This window comes from Solanum lycopersicum, chromosome 1, assembly GCF_036512215.1.
Source record: "Solanum lycopersicum chromosome 1, SLM_r2.1".
In the NCBI taxonomy this organism is placed as follows: domain Eukaryota; kingdom Viridiplantae; phylum Streptophyta; class Magnoliopsida; order Solanales; family Solanaceae; genus Solanum; species Solanum lycopersicum.
This window is the reverse complement of record NC_090800.1, coordinates 87,546,148-87,565,887: the sequence shown is the minus strand read 5'-3', so window position 1 is coordinate 87,565,887 and position 19,740 is coordinate 87,546,148. Positions and strand designations below refer to the sequence as shown.

Sequence of the window (19,740 nt, the reverse complement as noted above, 5' to 3'; positions counted from 1 at the left end):
TGTTTTCCCAACAATACTCAATTGTGGAGTATGCCAATAAAAAAAGAAAAGAAAGAGGAACGCAAAAATTTGATTCAAAATCCATAAAATAATATAAAGATTAATATAGGAATGAACTCAAGTTTATCACTGCGAAGAAATAAATTATTATATAACTCACGCAACAAATACTAATTATATAACATAAAAAGTAAAAACGAATTTTATTTATTCAAAAATATAAAATTTTTGGTTCAATCTTTTGCAAGACATAAAAATAAAATTGCTCCCCCGACAAATGTCATATAAAGTTTTTCCAACTTCTACTTTGTTTGAAAAAAAATATTCTCTTTATTCTAATTCACTCATCTTATTTTCTTTTAAAAATGATTAATTATTTTTATACTTTACTATTTTCTTGTTTTATATTCCTAAACCATTTTTTATTTGGCATGATATTTAATTTTTCTTAATTAATCTATTTCTTAGATATACTTTTTTTTAAAATCATACAAATAAATATAAACAAGATAAAAAAATATTAATTATAACACTAACATAAATTTTTTTAATTATTACTTATAAGTAATATTTAATGTCTGCACATAGACGTGTAAGATTTTAAAAATATTCTACATTGGTTGACTTGGGGAAGAAAACCACTGTGCATCTTCGTTTGAATTTCCAATGGTCTTCTTCTGGTGCAGTGCTTCGCCTATCCATTTAAGAATTCAATTACTTAAGCTTAATCCTGGCTGATTATTGCAGTATCATATTCAAAAACAAGGTTAGTTCTTTTTTATTTTCCCCAAAAATTCTTCCTATTTTGTGATTAGAGTAAAACCATTAATACTATTACATGAATTACTTCATATTTTGAGTTTTAGGGAGAAATTGAACTTGTTCTGTTGATTGTGGTGGGTTAAAGTACCACGCTGGTTGGGGGAATGGAATGCTCAGGCGTCATATATTTACAATAATATATAATACAGTGACCAGCATTAGAAGTAATCAATATTTATAATTGACCTATGTTGAAGAAAACCATTTTGTACTCGAATCAAATCTCTGGGTATTGTATTGTAATTTGGAGTTAGTTGCTACTTCATTTTTGTTTAAGAGAATCCATGTCAAAGGGATGTTTTACTACCAAAGATAAATATGCTAGAATCATCAAGGAACTGTTTATGAAAATAGATCTACATTTTTAAAACAATTGGCTATTTCCCGTCTTCCAATTTAAATAATTAGATTTATGTCAATTCTTGTTGTTTCTTCTCGGTATCTTTTTTATTGATCCGGTTTGTTGTTATTGCATCTTTTTCACTGTTTGCTTAGCAGAGGGTCTTTTGGAAACAATATATCTACCTTCTCAAAGGTAGGGGTAAGGTCTGTTCCCTAGAATCCACTTGTGGGATCACGCCGTGTTTGTTATTGCCTAAGAAAACATAATTTCAGTAACTTAAATACTTTTTTTTTATGAACTTCGCAGATTAAAGAATATCTTCATTTAGAGCTTTGATCCATAATCATAATGAGAGCTGAAAAGGCATCAGTCTCCAGGCCTAGATGCTCTTATCATGTCTACTTGAGTTATAGAGGCCAAGAAATCAGCATGAACTTTATCAATATCCTACACACTGCATTGACTGATGTAGGTATTCAAACATTCAAGAGACACAGTGAATCTAGAAATGGAAAAACTGTTGGATCAGAATTGCAAAAGGCAGTCAAGGAATCGAGGATTTCAATAGTTGTATTCACGGAAGATTATGGATATTCTAGAAGGTGCCTAGATGAACTTGTGAGCATCCTTGAAAGGAAGCAAATCGCTGGTCATATGATTCTACCTGTGTTCTATCGTGTAGATCCATCCCATGTTAGAAAGCAGAGGGGGTCGTTTGCGAAAGCATTTCATAATTACGAAGAGCAGATCATGGTGGAGAAGGTTGAAAGAAGGAATGAGCACATAGCAAAGATAAAGATATGGAGATCATCTCTTACAGATGTTGCAAATATGGCAGGCATAGTTCTAGAAGACGGGTAAGCTAAATTAAATTTATTTTTGCTATGCATTGCTTAAAATGTCTTTGTATATTTCTTATATTCTGTTGCTTTTCAACATTTATCTCATCAGGGTTTGTTTATGGACATTCAAGTTCCAGCTTGTTCAGTTGTGACATAATTTGCATGATAACCAGCGTTATCTATCTAAGTGGTCCTTTTCTTCTTGCAGGGATGAACTGAAGTTTATTCAAGAAATTGTTAAGGAAATTTGGGGTAAGTTGTCTCGCAAAGTTTTGAGTTTCGCCCCATATCCTGTTGGAATATATTCCCGTGTAAAAGAGGTTAATTTCTGGTTACAAGATAGCTCGACTAATTCTCGCACATTGATGATTTATGGAGAACCTGGAATAGGGAAAACAACAATTGCCAAAGCTCTTTTTAACCTACATTGTGACAGATTTCAATGCAGCAGTTTTCTTGGAGATATTCGAGAAATTGCAAAAGAAAGTTGTGGTTTGATTGACCTACAGAAAAACCTTCTTTCAGATCTTCTGAAAGAGGATAAGATTGATCTTAATGATATTGATAGAGGAGCTTCTACAATCAAAGACTTTTTAGTCCACAAAAAGTTTCTTCTTGTTCTTGATGATGTTGATGATTTAACCCAATTGAAAGCAATTCTTGATTCAAGAGATTGGATTCCTCCGGGGAGTAAAGTTATTATAACAACTACAAATGAACACTTGCTAAACCCTCATGATGCTTGTCTGATGTATGAAAGCAAGAGGATGGACAATCATGAGGCGCTCAAGCTCTTCAGCTTGCATACTTTTGGTCAAGACCATCCCGTCAAGGAGTACATGACACACTCCAAGCAGATAGTTAAACATTGTCAAGGGCTTCCTTTAGCTCTTCAGGTTCTAGCCTCTTCGTTACATGGTGGAAGTATAGATATGTGGGAGGGTGCAATAAAGAAATTAGAAAGATATTCTGAATCCCATAACCATAAAGTTCTTGAACTGAGCTATGAAGCTTTGCCAGATGATCATGATAAAAATGTATTTCTTGATATTGCTAGCTTCTTTGTTGGGAAAGACAAAGATTATACAATCAAAGTTCTGGATGAATGTGGTTTCCATGCTACTGCTGAAATACAGAATCTCATTGATAGATATCTTCTGACAGTGACTCCTGATAACAAGCTAATGATGCATCAGCTACTACAGGAAATGGGTAAAGAGGTCATCTGCCGAGAATCACCCATTGAACCTGGTAAACGCAGCAGAATCTGGCATCACAAGGATGCCCTTAGTATACTGCATGAAGAAACTGTAAGGCTCATTCCTCCTGTACCAATTTTGTTCTTTTTCCTGGAGCTCATTTTCACTTCAATGTTACTTTCCATGTCAGGTTACAGAATCTATTGAAGGGCTTGTTCTTAAAATGCGTGGATCAGATGAAAGCAAACCGGACAGACATGAATGTATATCAAAAAGACCTTACTTCAATGATTCACAGAGCACTTCAACATTGACTCTCAAGAAAAAATCATCAAAGAGGCTTCGTGTAGGATGCCTCTCTTGGGGTCATGGGAATTCTGTTTCGGCAAGATCACAGACTGTACAAAATGAAGCTGGAATGAGTGCTAAAGCATTTTCTAAAATGCAAGAATTGAGATATCTTGAGCTTGAGAATGTCCAGCTTTCTGGCAGCTTTGAAGGATTTCCAAAGAAATTAAGATGGATGCGCTGGTATGGATTCCAATCAACATCCTTCCCAAATGGCTTTCCTCATGAAAATCTTGTAGTTCTTGAAATGAGCAATAGCAACTTGCATCAAACCTGGGCGGGAGCAAAGGTTTGCTTACGAAACTCATTTCTGATTTCGTGGCTGATTGTGATTGTGTTCTGGCAGACTTGATATTTTTCTTCACTGACTCTCTCTTTTCCTATTTTTGCTCAGTCTGTACGATCATTGAAGATACTTGATCTTGGTCACTCACACAGTCTCATGAAGACCCCTGATTTCTCTGGATTACCGAATCTTGAAAGAGTGATTCTTGAAGATTGCATAAGTTTGGTTAAGGTCCATGAATCCATTGGAAGACTCCATAAACTTCTTGTCTTAAATCTGAAGGGATGCGAGAGCCTTAAGAAGCTTCCAAGGAAAATTTGGGAAATCAAATCCTTAGAAGAACTAACACTCTGTGGGTGCTCAAAGCTGGAGCTTTCCAGGATTATGAGAAATGGTAAGTTTTTGCAAGCACTTACACGGGATGTGACTAACAGAGATCAATTTCCCTCTAAGGCTGAAAAGCCAATATGCAGCGACTCTCTGTCGGCTAAATCAGTCAATTCAATCTTCTGGTCTTGGATGTCACTGTGGCCAAAGCCAGCAGGTTCGATGTCAGATATCTTCCAGATCACTTTACAAAGTCTGGATATTTCACATAGCAATCTGACTGACACTCTTATTCCCTGCGATCTTTCTGTCCTATCCTCCTTGAAATATCTGAGTCTAAGAGGAAATCCCATTTCCACCCTGCCAGAGAGCCTGAAGAGACTAACTATGCTGCAGTCTCTTCAGTTAGCTGACTGCACAAGGCTCCAGTGGATCCCTGAGCTTCCGCTGAGCTTACAAATATTGAATGCACGTAACTGCAGATCACTGAACAAAGTAACAAATTTACCCAATTTCATGAGGTCACTTGACTTGCACTTAGAGAATTGTGAAAAACTGGTTGAGGTTCAGGGAGTATTCAAGCTAGATCCTATTGGAGACATTGATGATATCCTCGATATGTCTTGCCTAGATAATTTGGAGGTCAGAGCAGTAGATGTGGAACTTTGCAACTATCTATCCTCAACAAAAAGCAAAGGTCCCGTTCAGGGACTGTATGAATTTGGTATAAACAACATTTACATTCCTGGAGGCAAGGTTCCTACCGAGTTCAGCAATATTAGCACAGGGAGCTCAATAGATTTCACTGTGCCTCCACTTCCTAATGCTAAGATCCAAGGATTAAATATATGTGTCGCTTATGCAGAATGTCTTGAAGAGTGTTTCAGTGAAAGGCACTTTATAAAAGTGAGCAATAAGACCAAGGGAATCAAATGGATTTATGGTCCAACAATTTTTGGAATTGCAGGTTCTGGTAAACCAATGCTATGGTTTAGTCATTGGAGATTTGGTAACCAGCTAGAAAGAGGAGATCAAGTTGTTGTTTCATTAGGCATGGGTTGCTTAGTTAAGGAATTTGGTGTAAATCTCGTATGCAACGAACAAAGTGAGGAAGAGGAAGACGCCCCATCTTTGAATGCAGAGGGACGTCTTCATCCTTCTTCCTATCCACTACAACATGCAATTGGTGGAGATTTGTCTCCTTATGAGCTAAGTTCAGGTGTCTATCACCTCTCTATTTATTCTTGAGTCTTAATAGTTAATTGTTGAATAACATTTTGTTGCCACTTCATTCAACATGTCAACCAACTTTCTTATCTGTTGTTAAATAGAGTAAGGGAAGTGTAGATTTGTCATTAACTTTAAAAGTTATCTGAACTATTATTTGGTGTTGGGATCATATTCCATAGATAATGAATTGTTATGTTGATAGTGTTGGATACAAATTTTTATTTTCCTATCAGGACACAAGTTATTATGCTTCATAATGGACATTTGTGCGAATAATTTATAATTTATGTCCAGTTCTGTTAGCTTTTATTTTAGAAGTAGTTTTAAAGTATTATGTATCGATAAATTTAGAAAGTCTTATGCCAATATTCCTGATCTGTTCATACAGGAAAAACATATATAGTTGCATCAGTGTCTTTATTCAAATTAATTCTATAAATAAGATATTAGTATATGTTATGGAGAAAAGTATTGAGCTAATAAGCTTAATCAAAAGATGTTGATAAAACCAGTTTTAATAAGTATGAAGAGTGAAGAAGAACAAAGAAGTTCTACTTTGGAAAGAAAATTTTGAAAAATTTAAAATAATATTAAAAACACAATAATAAAATTTTTCATCAAATTAAAAGTACTAGTGAGTCAAAATTGTAATTTATAACTTATTTAGATGTTTCTTTTACTCAATATATAATTATAATCACGGCCATACGAGTATAGATGGTTTAAGTGATACGTATTAGTTGTGTCGTAAAATTAAAGCAAAATTAGATAAGAAATATGAAAGATGAAAGCAATAGAAATAAAGAAACAAAAGGTGAGAGCTTTTCTTATTCTTCAAGTATTCAAGTGTTCCCTTAAATCAAACGTATACGATATTAACCCATATGTCTTTATTTATATTGTAATATAGTGACACGCAAAAGGTTAATCGTAAACATGACATTAAACATGAATGTAGAAGATTATAGAGATGATAGGTTACGATAATAATAATCATAAAGATGGAGATTATCTTCGTAATTGAGGGAAGTAATATAGTAACTTCTTTGGTGGATATCCAAACTAAATGATTTTATAACAATTTGTCTAATTTACTTAAATTATCGCTTATTTATTAGTTCATTTCACTTAAATTCATATCATTTTTTATTTATAATAATACTATATATAAATACTAAAACTAATATAGAAAAAACAAACAAATTAGTTAAACTTAATAAAACGATTCTCACCTTGCAGCAACAACAGAAATGGCGATTCTATCATATTTCAGGGTATGTATGTATAGTATAATGAGGGTTTCTTCTTACACCATTATTATGCGATCAATCTTCACATCATCCTTTTTTTTTTTATTATAGAATTATGTGCAATTTTTTTTTTAATTCAGTTTTATTTATTTTGTAGCATTAGATTCTCTATGCAAAAAGAATACTGGGCGGTGCGACTAATGAGTCCATATTATTGTAGATTTCTGAATAAACTAATCAACAAGGGATTAGTTAATTAAGCAGTTGACTTCTTTTATCTTTTTCATAATCAAACTGTTTGGTTAATTTAATTCATTATTGGTGGTAAAAAGACAGAAGTTAGTGGACGCTTAGTCAGAATTCGGACCTGTATTCATTGATCCAAGGCTTAAATAAATAATCACCTAATTAGCAGACAAGGGAACTAGCCTAATACTAGTTTTCTCTAGTCTGCATTGTATAGTTGTGTATCCTCACTCGGAGAATTGATTGGTCAACTTGATCTGATGAGTTCTGAAAAACCACAAACATCTTCCTCTTTTGTTTATCCATCCATTTATCATGCGTTCTTGAGTTTCAGGGGTGAAGACACCCGCAAGACTTTTACCGACACTCTTTATGCAGCTTTGGTAGGTGCAGGGTGGCGTACGTTTAAGGATGATAATGAGATTGAGAGAGGGGAAAATATTAAGACGGAATTGGAGAATGCAATTAGAAATTCCAGGAGTTCAATAATTATCCTCTCAAAGAACTATGCTACTTCAACATGGTGCCTTGATGAACTTGTCAAAATCCTTGAACATAAGAGGACAAAAGGGCATGCAATTCTTCCTGTATTCTACCATGTGGATCCTTCTGAAGTTAGAGATCAGACAAAGAGTTTTGCAGAAGCATTTTCGACGTATGAGAGGCAAATTGAAGCTGAAAGTGATGAAGGAAAGAGGGAGTGGATGGATAAGGTCCAAAAATGGAGAGCAGCTCTTGGAGAGGTTGCAGATTTGGGTGGTGTTCTAGTCAACAATCAAGAGGATAGGTATGTTTTTTTTTTCCAGAACTAGTACATTCTTCATGCTGCAGTAACTGCAGAGTAAACAAGAATAGATTAAGATTCTGTTTTCAAGTAAATCTTGCATATTGTTGATGTGCATCTCTTGAGGAATTTTATAAATCATTAAAGGTGAAGTTAAAGCTTGGGGGGGGGGGGGGAGTGGGGGATGAAGTCTCAAATATTTATGGATGTGTGGGTTGACGACTTGAGCTTCTTTCCATTTAGACATCCTAGTATTGTATGATGATACAAACTGATTTTATCAAAAAGGAAATAAAAATATAGATCAAATTACTTTCATGTCTGTCTGTCTGTCTTGTTTTTTAAGTTAGGATGCTGTATTTCCTCTTTATTTCATTTTTTTTTGCTTTCCAGTTTTATTCCAATTACTTTGCTGATTACACAGTTGTAACTTATCTTGCTTGCATAGAAATTCCTTTTTATAAGCCGTTAAAGTCAGATGTAATAATTTTGGCCTATCCATTTGCTCCTTGGTAATTGATTAGGAAGGAATCAGAGTTCATTGAAGAAATTCTTCAACTCATTGAGGATAAGCTGAACCGGACAATATCGAGTGTTGCACCTTACCTGGTTGGGATCAGTTCACGGGTCAAAAATATCGTTTCATGGTTGCAAGATGGATCACATGATGATAATCTTATTGCAATTTGCGGGATGAGCGGAATCGGGAAGACAACTGTTGCCAAATATGTTTTCACTACAAACTTTAGAAGATTTGAAGGTAGTAGTTTTCTTGCAAATATCCAAGATATTTCTCAGCAAAATGATGGCTTAATTCGCTTACAAAAGCAGCTCCTTTATGATTTAACTGGGAAAAAGAGTAAAATACAAGATACTGATGAAGGGATCATCAAGATAAGAGATGCTATATGTTTTAAAAGAGTTCTAGTCATATTGGATGACATTGATCAAATAGAACAAATTCATGCTATAATTGGAATGAAAAATTGGTTCTGTCCAGGAAGTAAAATAATCATAACAACTAAGAATTCATGTTTGCTGAAGGTTGAAGAAATTCAAAAAGTCCATAAAGTCAGGGAAATGGGTAATGATGAATCACTGGAGCTTTTCAGTTGGCATTCCTTTGGGGAGGACCACCCAGCTGATGACTACATGGAACTATCAAAAAGGGTGGTAAAGCATTGTGGAGGGCTTCCTCTGGCACTTCAAGTTTTGGGTTCTTCTCTTTGTGGGAGAAGTATCGATGTATGGAAGAGTGCATTAGACAAGTTGGAAGCGATTCCTGCAAGTCAGGTCATTAAAAAACTAAAATTTGGGTATGACTCATTAAAAGATGATCATGATAAGAATTTGTTCCTTGACATTGCCTGCTTCTTTACAAGGAAGGACAAAGATTATGTTATTGCAGTGCTAGACGAATCTTATATTTATACAAGAGTTGGGATTCAGAATCTCACAGATAGATTCCTTTTGACGATTGAGGGTAACAAGTTGATAATGCATCAAATGATTCGGGATATGGGCAGAGAAATAGTTCGTCAAGAATCATCTAAGAAGCCTGGGAGGCGTACCCGGTTGTGGCACTACAAGGATTCATTCAATGTATTGAGAGAAGACATGGTAAACATTTCCTTTCTGGTGTATACTTCCTTTTGTTTTGGACACTTGCTCTTCTCTAATTTCTTTTTCAGGGTTCAGAGACAATTGAAGGTCTTTTCTTTGACATGAATATGGTAAAGGAAGACCAATCCTTCATGGGAAGTTCTAGCAGTGGAAGAAAGTGGCTGCTTACAGAAGTTAAGAGTTATCGGTTCGGTTTCTCCAGGCATACAAGCAATTTTTCTTCAAAAACCTTAAATGAGCTTGAACTGGGAACGAATCTCTTTACAGTTATGAACAAGCTAAGACTGCTTCAGATAAATTATACACATCTAAATGGTGCTTATAAAGATTTTCCCAAGAATCTGAGGTGGCTATATTGGAGAGGTTTTCCTTTGAAGTGTGTGCCAAATGACTTTCCATTGGAGAGCTTATCTGTTCTTGACATGCGGAACAGCTGTTTGGAAAGACTGTGGGAAGGAAGAAGAGTATGTGAATTGTTTTTGTGTTATTAGTGTCCTCCACTCTTCATGAAGTGTTGTAGAATATAAATCTCATTACTTATCCTTTTCTTGTAATGTTTCTCATTGTAGGTGCTTCCACTGGTAAAAATTCTCAACCTCAGCCACTCTCATTCTCTTTTTAGAACTCCTGATTTTTCAGGACTCCCAATGCTGGAGAAGCTTGTTCTCAAAGAATGTGTCAATCTAATTGAGGTTCATGAATCCATTGGAACCTTAGAGGCTCGGCTCATTTTCTTAAATATCAAAAACTGCAAAAGACTTAAGAAGCTGCCCAGAGAGATTTGCAAGCTAAAAGTTCTTAAAACCTTCATAATATCTGGTTGCTCAAATCTTGTAGAGTTGCCTAGGGACTTGTGGAGGATGCAATCCTTGGAAGTGTTTCTTGCAAATGAAATTCCAATGTGTCAATTACCCTCTAAGAGAAAACAGAACTCAATATGGCATGCACTTATCCAGTCTTGGCTTCCGAAGCCGAGAAAAGTTCTAGATCTTCCATGGGTTTCTTTACCAAAATCTTTGGTTAATTTAAGTCTATCTGGGTGCAATCTATCTGACGTTGCTTTTCCAAGGGATTTCAGTAATTTAATGTTGTTGCAGAACCTAGACCTCAGTAAAAATCCAATCAGTTGTCTTCCAGATTGCGTCAGAACTCTGTCCAGGCTCAACAGTCTTGAATTAGGTTCTTGTACAATGCTTAAATTACTCATAGACCTACCTCGCATCCACAATTTGAGGTTGGGACACTGCACTTCCCTAGAAAGAGTAACATATCTATCAGAAGTGTGCCGTGCAGTAGTTTACCATTTAAATGGCTGTAAAGCACTCACTGATATGGAGGGAAACTTCAAGTTGGAAGCCATGGGAGGAATTGAGATAGAAAAGAAGTCATTGGAATTAAGCATGTGGGATTCTGTCGGAAGCTCCGAAGTGAAATTGTATAACAATTCAACTAATACAGAAAGTAGAGGACCAGTAAAGGTACTTTCTCCTCTTCCATTCCCCCACCCCACTCCCAAAGAAGGTGATGACGGATCTATTCTTCATGTAACAGTTGTATCGGTTGGTTCCTTTATTTGTTTTTTTTTTTCATCATATTTGATGAGATTCTTCATGACACAGGTGTTGTTTGAAAGGGGGATGATCAGCATATATCTTCCGGGGAGCAAGGTTCCTAATTGGTTTTGTTACAAGAGTGCTGGAGCAACTCTATCTTTCGCTGTCCCTTCACCTCCTGATCTCAAGATCCAGGGCATAACTGTGTGCTCAGTGTACACAATTGACTGGAAAGTCTGGATTGCGGGTATCGAATTTTATTTGATAATCCATAATGAGCAGAAGAATGTGAAGCTGATTTATAGCCCGACTTGCTATGGTCTTCCTGAAGCCCAAAACGAAATGTTATGGTTCACCCATTTGATATTTCTGAGTCAGCTGGATGCTGGTGACACCTTGAATGTCTCAGTTGTTACTATGGAGGGTTTTAGCATCAAGGAAATGGGTATTCACTTGATGCATGATGAGCAAGTAGACATGATTTTGAACTCAAACAGTCATGAAATGCAGAAAGATTATCCTTATCAGGGGATGACGCCTGCCAAACGTCAAGGGCTTGTAGATTTATACTGTTTTGGCCATATCGGGCCTGGATTGGACTACATTTTGCCATATATACCTTGAGATCCATGAATGGGAATTCTTTGAAGAAATGTGTTCTGAAATACTCTTATGAACTTGTAATGATTTTCTACTGCATAGTTATGCTACATCCTATGAAGTAACGGACTAAGGAGTAAGGAGAATTAAAGAATTCTACACTTCAAGTATGAGGTGGGTACGGTGCAAAATCAATACGAGCTAAAGAAATGCCTAGAGTGTTGGCAAGTTGTAAACGTTCACAACAGTTACAAGTTGATTTGAACAATTGTGTCATGAAGTTATGTCAACAACGTAACTGTTAATGACTAAATGTTACTACAGTATAGTTTTTGTGAACATTCGCAGTAATAACATGAAATTTTTCTAAATATACCGAGTGTTTAAATTGGTAAAATATAAAGAGTACTATTGAAAGTTTTACCTTTTCTAATATCTTTCCAATTTTGACTTTGTTACTCTTTATTTCCTAATACTGACCATTTCCAATAGCCCAGGGAGGATTCATCAGTCTGTGTAGTTGTTGAAGAAGGGTTCAGGATTTGGGTTTATTATAAACTAATCATCAAAGACTTGGTAATTGAGAAGCTACCTTAATTAATTCATTGTTTCATTTGAGGGGTAACTCATCTAGAAATTTCGTCTATAAATTCACCTTCAAGCTTACAAGAAATAAAACTAAAGCAGCATTGTTTTAATTATTAGAAGATTAATTATCTAGCTAATTATGGCTTTGGCACTGAAGTTTCTTGTTATCACCATTGCCATATATGCTTTGGCATCTTCACCTAGCTCTGCCTCAGACCCAAGTCCCTTACAAGATTTCTGTGTTGCTGTTAATGACTCTAAAACAACTGGTAATTGAGATTAATTAATACTTAATTTAAGTTATAGCTTCGCGTTGTTTTTCTTTTTCTGGTTTCTAATGTATTTGTTTTCATGCAGTTTTCGTGAATGGAAAAGTTTGCAAGGATCCAAAACTTGTGACGGCTGATGACTTCTTCAGATCAGGCCTAAACAAGCCTGGAAATACTTGGATCAATTGTTACTGCTGTCAATGTCAACAATTTACCTGGGCTCAACACTCTAGGCATTTCTTTAGCTCGCATTGATTTTGCACGACGTGGTCTCAATCCACCTCATACACATCCTAGAGGAACTGAGGTTCTTGTTCTTCTTAAGGGAAGACTTTATGTTGGTTTCGTCCTTTCTAACCCTGGCCCAAATATGAAGAACAAGTTATTCACCAAGATTCTGAACCCCGGTGATGTATTTGTTTTTCCTGAAGGTCTACTTCATTTTCAACTTAATGTGGGAAAGAGTAATGCCATTGCATTTGCTGGTCTGAGCAGCCAAAATCCAGGAGTTATCACAATTGCAAATGCAGTATTTGGTTCAGATCCACCAATTAACCATAATGTCCTCGCTAAAGCATTTCAAGTTGACAAGAAAGTGATTGATGATCTTCAGCAACAGTTTTGGTGGGATAATAACTAAAAGTATAAACCAACTACTCATAATTTGTTTCTTGAAAAATATATAGTACCATTCAATTTATGTTCTAATTACCATGTTAGGAGTAGTATTATTTGCGAGTACGATTGATTTTCATTCAGGTTGAGTGTTGTATTGGAATAAAGATTGGTTAATGATATTAAATATAGTGTATTTTCATTCCTAGTGATTTAGAAACTATTGATAGAATATTGTCTATGGACTGATTATTTTTTCATTTTACCCGTCCACAGAGGTGGATTCCAATTTTAAGCTTTACTAGTTCAACCTTTAAAATACTATCTATTGCATTTTTTGTGGATTTGTATACACTAACTAATAGGTGTTCTACATTGAAAATAATGGATTCTTCCAACTATCCAATTAGAGTTTCTGGTGCAGTTATTCTTATATATTTCAGATACCAACGAGTGGGATAATAATAATAATAATACATACAAACGAGAGCACCATTCGTATAGTTGTAGGCTTGTTATGGTAAATACTGGATGAATGGTGTTCATTGCCTGGACGACAAGGAGGAAGGGGGATGCCACAAAGGCCAAAATTGTTTTCGTAACTTGAAGCTGAAAATGTAGTCAGCTGTCCACCAAAAGGAATCATTCCCGATAGGTTATTGTTTGAAACATCAAGATCACTAAGAAATGAAAGACTTGCTAACGAGGGTGGAATGAATCCATGTAGGTTGTTATGTGACAGATCAACAACTTCAACTATCTTTAGACCTCCAAAGTTGAATGGAATGGTTCCAGTTAAATTGTTGTGTCCCAAATTCACAACTTGAAGGAAGTTCAATGAACCTAGATTATCAGGAATAGTTCCTGATAAAGAATTGTAGGAAAGATCAAGGTAAATCATGCTACCATTGCTCGTGAAGGTGTACATCGTCCTGCCAGAATAGATCCTAGTTGATGGACACAAGTGAACCATAGGCAAAATCTCAAGCCTCTCTTCACGGATACCCTCAAACTCAACCAGTCCACCAGCACCCCTGCATTCAGTTCCACCCTCATTTCTCACAAAAGCAAACTGTTTTTCAGAAACCTTTCCCGGATTAACATGGCCAGCTTGATCAGCAAGTTCAAGAGGGATCAAACCTGTAAGAGCATTGCTATTCAAATCTAGCCATATCAAGTTCCTGCACTTACCTAATCCCCGAGGGATTGGTCCAGTAAGTAAGTTATTACCCAACTGAAGGATAGAAAGATTTGCAAGATTCCCAATTCCTTGTGGCATCTCTCCAGAAAGTCGATTGTTGGACAACGAAATCCAAACCAAATTGGTACAATTGGAAATGGACTGTGGAAGTGCCCCTGAGAGGAAATTGTTATTTAGAATGAGTGTTTGAAGGTTTCCTCCATTGATGCAAATGCTCTCAGGAATTTCACCTGTGAGATTATTAGCCCACATTACCAATTCCATAAGATTTGGATGGGTCCAAATCTCCAACGGGATCGAACCAGTCAGGTAATTGAAGCTGAGATCAATCTTCCTGAGGTTCCTACAATGTACAAGCTGTTTAGGCACAGTTCCAGTAAGATAATTACTGGCTAACAACATCGTCTCCAGTGGAAAGCCCGAGGCTGCTAAACACAACTCAGAAGGTACATTCCCTATAAATGCGTTGGAACTGAGGTCGAGCACCTGAAGTTTTGTACAGTTCACCAAAGACCTTGGTATGTGACCAGTTATGTTATTGAATGGCAAGTAAAGATACCTAAGATTTGTCAATGAACTGATAACAGTATTCAAGAAATCACCAGATAGCTCATTGTGACCAAGATTGAGACTGAAAAGTGAGGAGCACCATTTAAAAGTTGAAGGCAGTTCACCAGTAAGCCGGTTTCCAGAAAGATCAACCTCCTCAAGTGTGCTGCAACTCTGCCCCAATTCTGATGGGATTTTATCAAAAAACTGATTGTGGGCTAGCACCAATTGCTTCAAGCTCTTCAACTTCACCAGTAACTTGCTAGGAATCTCCATTCGGATCGAATTATGGCCAATGTTCAGTGTATTGAGGCTCTGGCAATTTGCCAAAGAGGGTGGAAACTCAGTTGAGGTAAGGTTGTTGAAAGACAAATTTAGGACAGTGAGATTTTGACAAGTCCCAAAATCAAGATCATTGAGTTCTCCAGTTAAGTTATTTGAGGAAAATTCAAGCAGATACAAATTCTGGCAATTAGACAGTGCATAACTTAAAATGTCAAAATCTGAAATGGTATTACTTGATAAGTCAAGCTGCAACAGTGAAGGTCCAAACTTTAGAACAACCCCTTGAATTGAATTCCCAGAGACATTTAGGTACTTAATTTTATCACAAGACTTCAACAAAGGCTCTAAAACAAGAACCTCAGAGAAACTATTAGCTGATAAATCAAGATACTCAAAGCTACAAGAACTAGCTATTGAGGAAAGATCGCCATAGAAATGGTTGCCATTAAACTTAACTCTTAGTAAAGTAGGCAAAGACATGAGATCAGTGAGGTGAAGTGGACCACCAAGCCCAACACTAGACAGATTAATCTCAACTACTTGACCATTTGAACATGAAATCCCATTCCAAGAGCAAGGGCTTGAAGAAGATGAAGTCCATTCATTCAAGAATCCATTTGGATCAGATTCAACAGAGGACTTCTTGAAGGCTAATAACCTCCCTACTTGATCATTTTCAGGCAGTGTTCTTGCATTTGACACCACCACAAGAAAACTACAACTCAGAAGTATTATGATAAAGACAAAAAAAATCATCACCCCATTTAGTGAAAAATATTCTTGACATCTTTTATGACTCCTCATACTGAAAAAAGTACAACCAACTGCATAAAAATCAATTCTTTAGAATCTTTGTAGCTAATCTTACTGAAAACAAACGCCAGCACCAACCAACTGCATAAAAATCAATTCTTTCAACTATTTAATCTCCAAATATTCAAGAAAACCTGCCCATTAATGATGAAAAACCAAACAGAGTGAATAAAAGAGCTCCAGAAATGACAGATAAATCAAGAAATGAATGAAAAGACAAAAACTTTACCAGTTTCTTGATGGGTATTTTCAGTTCAAGATCTTGAGTTTGTTAATAAGAGGGATTTATGGTATGACAGCTGCTGCAGTGTTTTGCTTGTACAAACAACAGTATTTCAGTAGTGAAGAAGAGGTTTCTTGATGTGGGGTTGAGGGGGTAAGGGTAGAGTATGATATTCAGACAGAATTGTTGGCTGGTCACAGGAAGTTCATGAAAAAATGGGTATAGTAAAACATAAACATAAATACAAGGAACAACAAAGTTTCTGCAAAACTCAACCAAGTAAAATTTGTTGAAAGAATGTTTTAAAGTAGAAAGAAAATGAAGGGGAAATAGTGTAGTGGTAAACTGGTGATTGGTCAAGATGAATGAGTAGAATTAGCACTTTTTTGTGTGGAATTTATTTCTCTCTTTTTTTTTCTAAAAACATTCAACAAGAGGCACCTCATGACTAGTCTGTTTTATTTTATTTTTTGATATGCTATTTTTCCTCTTATTTAGGTCCAGTCAAACCTGAGATTTGGTTCAACTTTTTCTTTCGTCAGTCCATCTTCAACTCAAACACTAAATTTTATCTCAAATTTGATATCAACATTTTTTAATGTAATCAACTTCAATTCACTATATCAAATTTTATATCAAAAAAAAAATATTTTTTTCTCTTTATTATTATATTACTAATCCTCAAAAACGTACATTGCACGTTTGTCCCCTAATTGACATTAGAAGAATAAATTTATAGAAATAAATATAGACATGACATCCATAATAAAAGACATCACATTAAAATATATAGACAAAAATATTATCATATTAATTGAATTTCATTTTGTTAGAAGTCAACTTGCTTATTGACAAAATATTTCATATGTATTAATGATTGTATTTATGTTCATACTGAGGCAGCTAATAGAATTGGGTACATATCTTTACTTCTTTAGGAGTTCATTCTAACATTTTTGAGAGTTCTCTAATTTATCTCTAAAATTCTATATAAAATAGTATGATAGACAAGGTCCTAAAACATTTATAAGTGTTATTATACATTGAGATGAGTCCATACTACTAAACCTGAAGACGAGTGAGTAACAATTTTCCTATCAAATCAGATAAAAAAGAATTATTTCCTATTATTTTTTCGTTTGAGTTATGTTACTTTTATAATTGTTTCTTTTATTTTTAATAAATTGATTGTCAAATCTAGATAATATCTTGGCATATTAAGAATCCAAGCAATTTTAGGATATGTTATTCATATTTTTTTGTTTCTGTATTTGCTATTGTATGAAATGACTTTTTTTTTTATTTTTTTTTTACGCAATACTACAATTCTTTATTTAATTATAAAATTCATAATTTTTATTTTTAAAAGAGGAAATAATTGTGACCTTTCTTTATTTTTCGTGTGGTATGTTTTGGAGTGAGCTTTTTAAACTTTCAATGTATTTGTCACTCTTTCCGGGAAAAATTATTTTTTTACTGCAGAACAAAATTGAATGAGTAGAAAGAAATATCATCAACATGTTAGTAAGAATCCTTATTAATTAATTAATAGGGGTTCTTACTAGTTGTGATCTCTTTATTTTTTGTATTTTTTATGCAACAGTACAATTCTTTATTTAATCATAAAAGTCTTAGTTTTTATTTTTAAAAGAGAAAATAATTGCGATTTCTCTTTATTTTCTGTGTGGTATATGTTGGAGTAATCATTTTAAACTTTCAATGTATTTGTTCACTCTTTCTTGGAAAGGTTGTATTTTTGGTTGTATTTTTAGTGAAGGGTCAGATATCTAAGTAAGTAAGAAATGTCATCAACATGTTAGTAAGAACCCTTATTAATTAATTAATTTGAAATAAATTTGAAGTTTGCCCTTTTATAATATGTGCAGACCGAAATTCATATATATTTTTATCAAATATGTTATGATTGATAAATATTTATTCGTTCTTAATTCAATCTTTTGAATTCAATTCTTGATAATAGAAAGATCTTATAGGAAGTACCCTCAAAGTGCAATATCACACATGAATTCGATGCGAAACATCAAACGGGAAAAAAAAATCTCATATATATTTAATCAAATTGATGCCATACACAACTAATCATCACAATCATATTTTAGTATTGTCTTACGATTTCAAAAATATCTATCTCATATAATTAGGATACACGTACAATGCACGTGTCCAGAAATTAATATTTTAAAAGTATATGTGAAAATAGTATATATGATAGTGAAATAATATCGAATTATGTAATTTCTTCTAAATATATTCACTTTGGAATCATTTCAGACATATCCAAAAAAAATAATAATCATATTTTGAGAATTCAACCCATCTCTATCCCTAGCTAGCTAATATATAACTTTCATTTAGGAAACATCTGCAGTTTCAGAATCTCTCCATCGAATGACCTGTTCTCCCCGATTGGAATAGTCAGTTCAATTCCTTCCATTGGATTCGTACTTGAGAATTTCTTAATTCATACGGTTCTCCATCTCACTCCCATTCCTTTCGCTCCTGAAGTCAATCTATTCAACATTTTGAAAGTGCGATAATCACAAAGTCGGAGATAATCACAAAATTGTAAGTCTTCCTTTTCAATTTGAATCCATCGGAAAAAGAATTAATTTTTTAGTTAAAAATATTCAAGAATTTAGAATCTTGTTGTTATTGACCTCCCTTGCCCCACCCCTATCCCACTTTTAGGTCTTTATGAATTCTAGCATCGTTGTGAAAAAAGAGAGAAAAATAGAGTCCTAAATTGAAAGTTGAATTCATTATGATTATATCAAATCATCAATTTCAATTTCTATATAGAAATGTTATATCTCAATTTGGAACAAAATATGAGCTTTTGCTATTAAATTCTTAGATGGAGTTTAGCGATTCATTCAAAGATCGTGGATATCCAAATAGGTTTAATCTCAATCCTTCAATGAAAATTTTGTTGAAGAGGAAACAACGCAACATTTAATGCTGAATGAGTGAAATACTCTGAGGACGCTAGGAATTTGTCTAATATTATTATAAGTGATAAGCTTCTAACTTCAAAGTTGAATTATCATTTGTCTTTCATTTAATTTTTTTTTATGTACAAAATAAAAAATATATTCTAATAATTAAATAAAAAACTAGATATGAATGAGAGCAATTGTAAGGTATTCAGATGTGCATTATATTATATTATAAAGATATTGAAAGATACAAAGTTATTAAGCGGAAGTCCAAGCATTTTAAAACTAAAGAGTTATCTTGATGACACTTATTTTGCATTATTATTGTCAACTTCAATGTAATTGTTAACAATTATATATATGGGGATGTTCATGGATTACTTGATAAGCATAATTTGTGAATCAGTGAATGCAAAGATGGAGTCAAGCCACTCAAAGAATTATTTTTCTATGCTCTCATTTATCAGTAAGTTTAATTAAATAAATACTATATTGCTTCTATTTTCTTAAATAAATATTTCTGACAAGAAAGCATTTTCACATTGTATTCACCATCTTGAAATGTGTATGCATATTTACTTATGAATTATGATTTGAAATACAAAGGTTAAATTATTTAATTATTTTATATCATTTCATGAATTCATATAGAATAATTTTAAATTTTTAAAATAAATTTTACACATTATAAATTACAGTCAAAAGTGAAAAGAAATTCACTTTTAATTATTTTGTGTTTGTAGATAATCATTTTATTTTTATTTTTTTATGAATGAAAATGTGGATG

At 34.2% G+C, this 19,740-nt stretch overlaps 3 protein-coding genes and 1 pseudogene across 6 annotated transcripts; 3 read left to right on the top strand and 1 right to left on the bottom strand.

Annotated features, from left to right (window-relative positions):
* The first annotated feature begins 586 nt into the window (after positions 1 to 586).
* Positions 587 to 5,680, top strand: LOC101255639 (disease resistance protein RPV1-like). 3 transcript variants are annotated; one of them, XM_069292828.1, is made up of 6 exons: positions 627 to 766; positions 1,321 to 1,363; positions 1,472 to 2,022; positions 2,216 to 3,317; positions 3,397 to 3,843; positions 3,949 to 5,680. In XM_069292828.1, exons 3-6 carry the CDS (start codon positions 1,514 to 1,516, stop codon positions 5,413 to 5,415), a joined length of 3,525 nt encoding a protein of 1,174 aa, XP_069148929.1. In that variant the 5' UTR covers positions 627 to 766; positions 1,321 to 1,363; positions 1,472 to 1,513; the 3' UTR covers positions 5,416 to 5,680. The 3 variants fall into 3 exon arrangements, with proteins under 3 accessions (XP_010314215.1, XP_069148929.1, XP_025888869.1); XM_026033084.2 differs by having other exon boundaries at positions 1,321 to 1,368; XM_010315913.4 differs by lacking the exon at positions 1,321 to 1,363 and having other exon boundaries at positions 587 to 766.
* Positions 5,681 to 6,956: 1,276 nt separating this feature from the next.
* LOC101252824 (disease resistance protein RPV1-like) lies at positions 6,957 to 11,824 on the top strand. Of its 2 annotated transcripts, none has more exons than XM_004230354.5 (5): positions 6,957 to 7,680; positions 8,202 to 9,297; positions 9,369 to 9,764; positions 9,870 to 10,778; positions 10,920 to 11,824. In XM_004230354.5, exons 1-5 carry the CDS (start codon positions 7,154 to 7,156, stop codon positions 11,475 to 11,477), a joined length of 3,486 nt encoding a protein of 1,161 aa, XP_004230402.1. In that variant the 5' UTR covers positions 6,957 to 7,153; the 3' UTR covers positions 11,478 to 11,824. The 2 variants fall into 2 exon arrangements, with proteins under 2 accessions (XP_004230402.1, XP_069148940.1); XM_069292839.1 differs by having other exon boundaries at positions 7,065 to 7,680; positions 8,206 to 9,297.
* A 230-nt stretch (positions 11,825 to 12,054) lies between these two features.
* On the top strand, positions 12,055 to 13,133 carry LOC101252531 (germin-like protein subfamily 1 member 14; annotated as a pseudogene).
* A 204-nt stretch (positions 13,134 to 13,337) lies between these two features.
* Positions 13,338 to 16,428, bottom strand: LOC101255343 (receptor-like protein kinase BRI1-like 3). Its single transcript, XM_004231271.5, has 2 exons — positions 16,003 to 16,428; positions 13,338 to 15,907 (listed from the first exon to the last, which is right to left on the bottom strand). The coding sequence occupies exon 2, from the start codon at positions 15,762 to 15,764 to the stop codon at positions 13,365 to 13,367; it is 2,400 nt and encodes a 799-aa protein (XP_004231319.1). The 5' UTR covers positions 15,765 to 15,907; positions 16,003 to 16,428; the 3' UTR covers positions 13,338 to 13,364.
* Positions 16,429 to 19,740: the final 3,312 nt, after the last annotated feature.

What these genes read in the sequence shown, in the direction of transcription:
- LOC101255639 (XM_010315913.4), top strand. Translation starts at nt 1,514, where the DNA reads ATGAGAGCTGAAAAGGCATCAGTCTCCAGGCCTAGATGCTCTTATCAT. An exon ending in GGCATAGTTCTAGAAGACGG is followed by an intron (nt 2,023 to 2,215) that starts GTAAGCTAAATT and finishes TTCTTCTTGCAG; the next exon opens with GGATGAACTGAAGTTTATTC. An exon ending in GTATACTGCATGAAGAAACT is followed by an intron (nt 3,318 to 3,396) that starts GTAAGGCTCATT and finishes TTTCCATGTCAG; the next exon opens with GTTACAGAATCTATTGAAGG.
- LOC101252824 (XM_004230354.5), top strand. Translation starts at nt 7,154, where the DNA reads ATGAGTTCTGAAAAACCACAAACATCTTCCTCTTTTGTTTATCCATCC. An exon ending in GACTGTGGGAAGGAAGAAGA is followed by an intron (nt 9,765 to 9,869) that starts GTATGTGAATTG and finishes TTCTCATTGTAG; the next exon opens with GTGCTTCCACTGGTAAAAAT. An exon ending in AAAGTAGAGGACCAGTAAAG is followed by an intron (nt 10,779 to 10,919) that starts GTACTTTCTCCT and finishes TTCATGACACAG; the next exon opens with GTGTTGTTTGAAAGGGGGAT.
- LOC101255343 (XM_004231271.5), bottom strand. Translation starts at nt 15,764, where the DNA reads ATGAGGAGTCATAAAAGATGTCAAGAATATTTTTCACTAAATGGGGTG.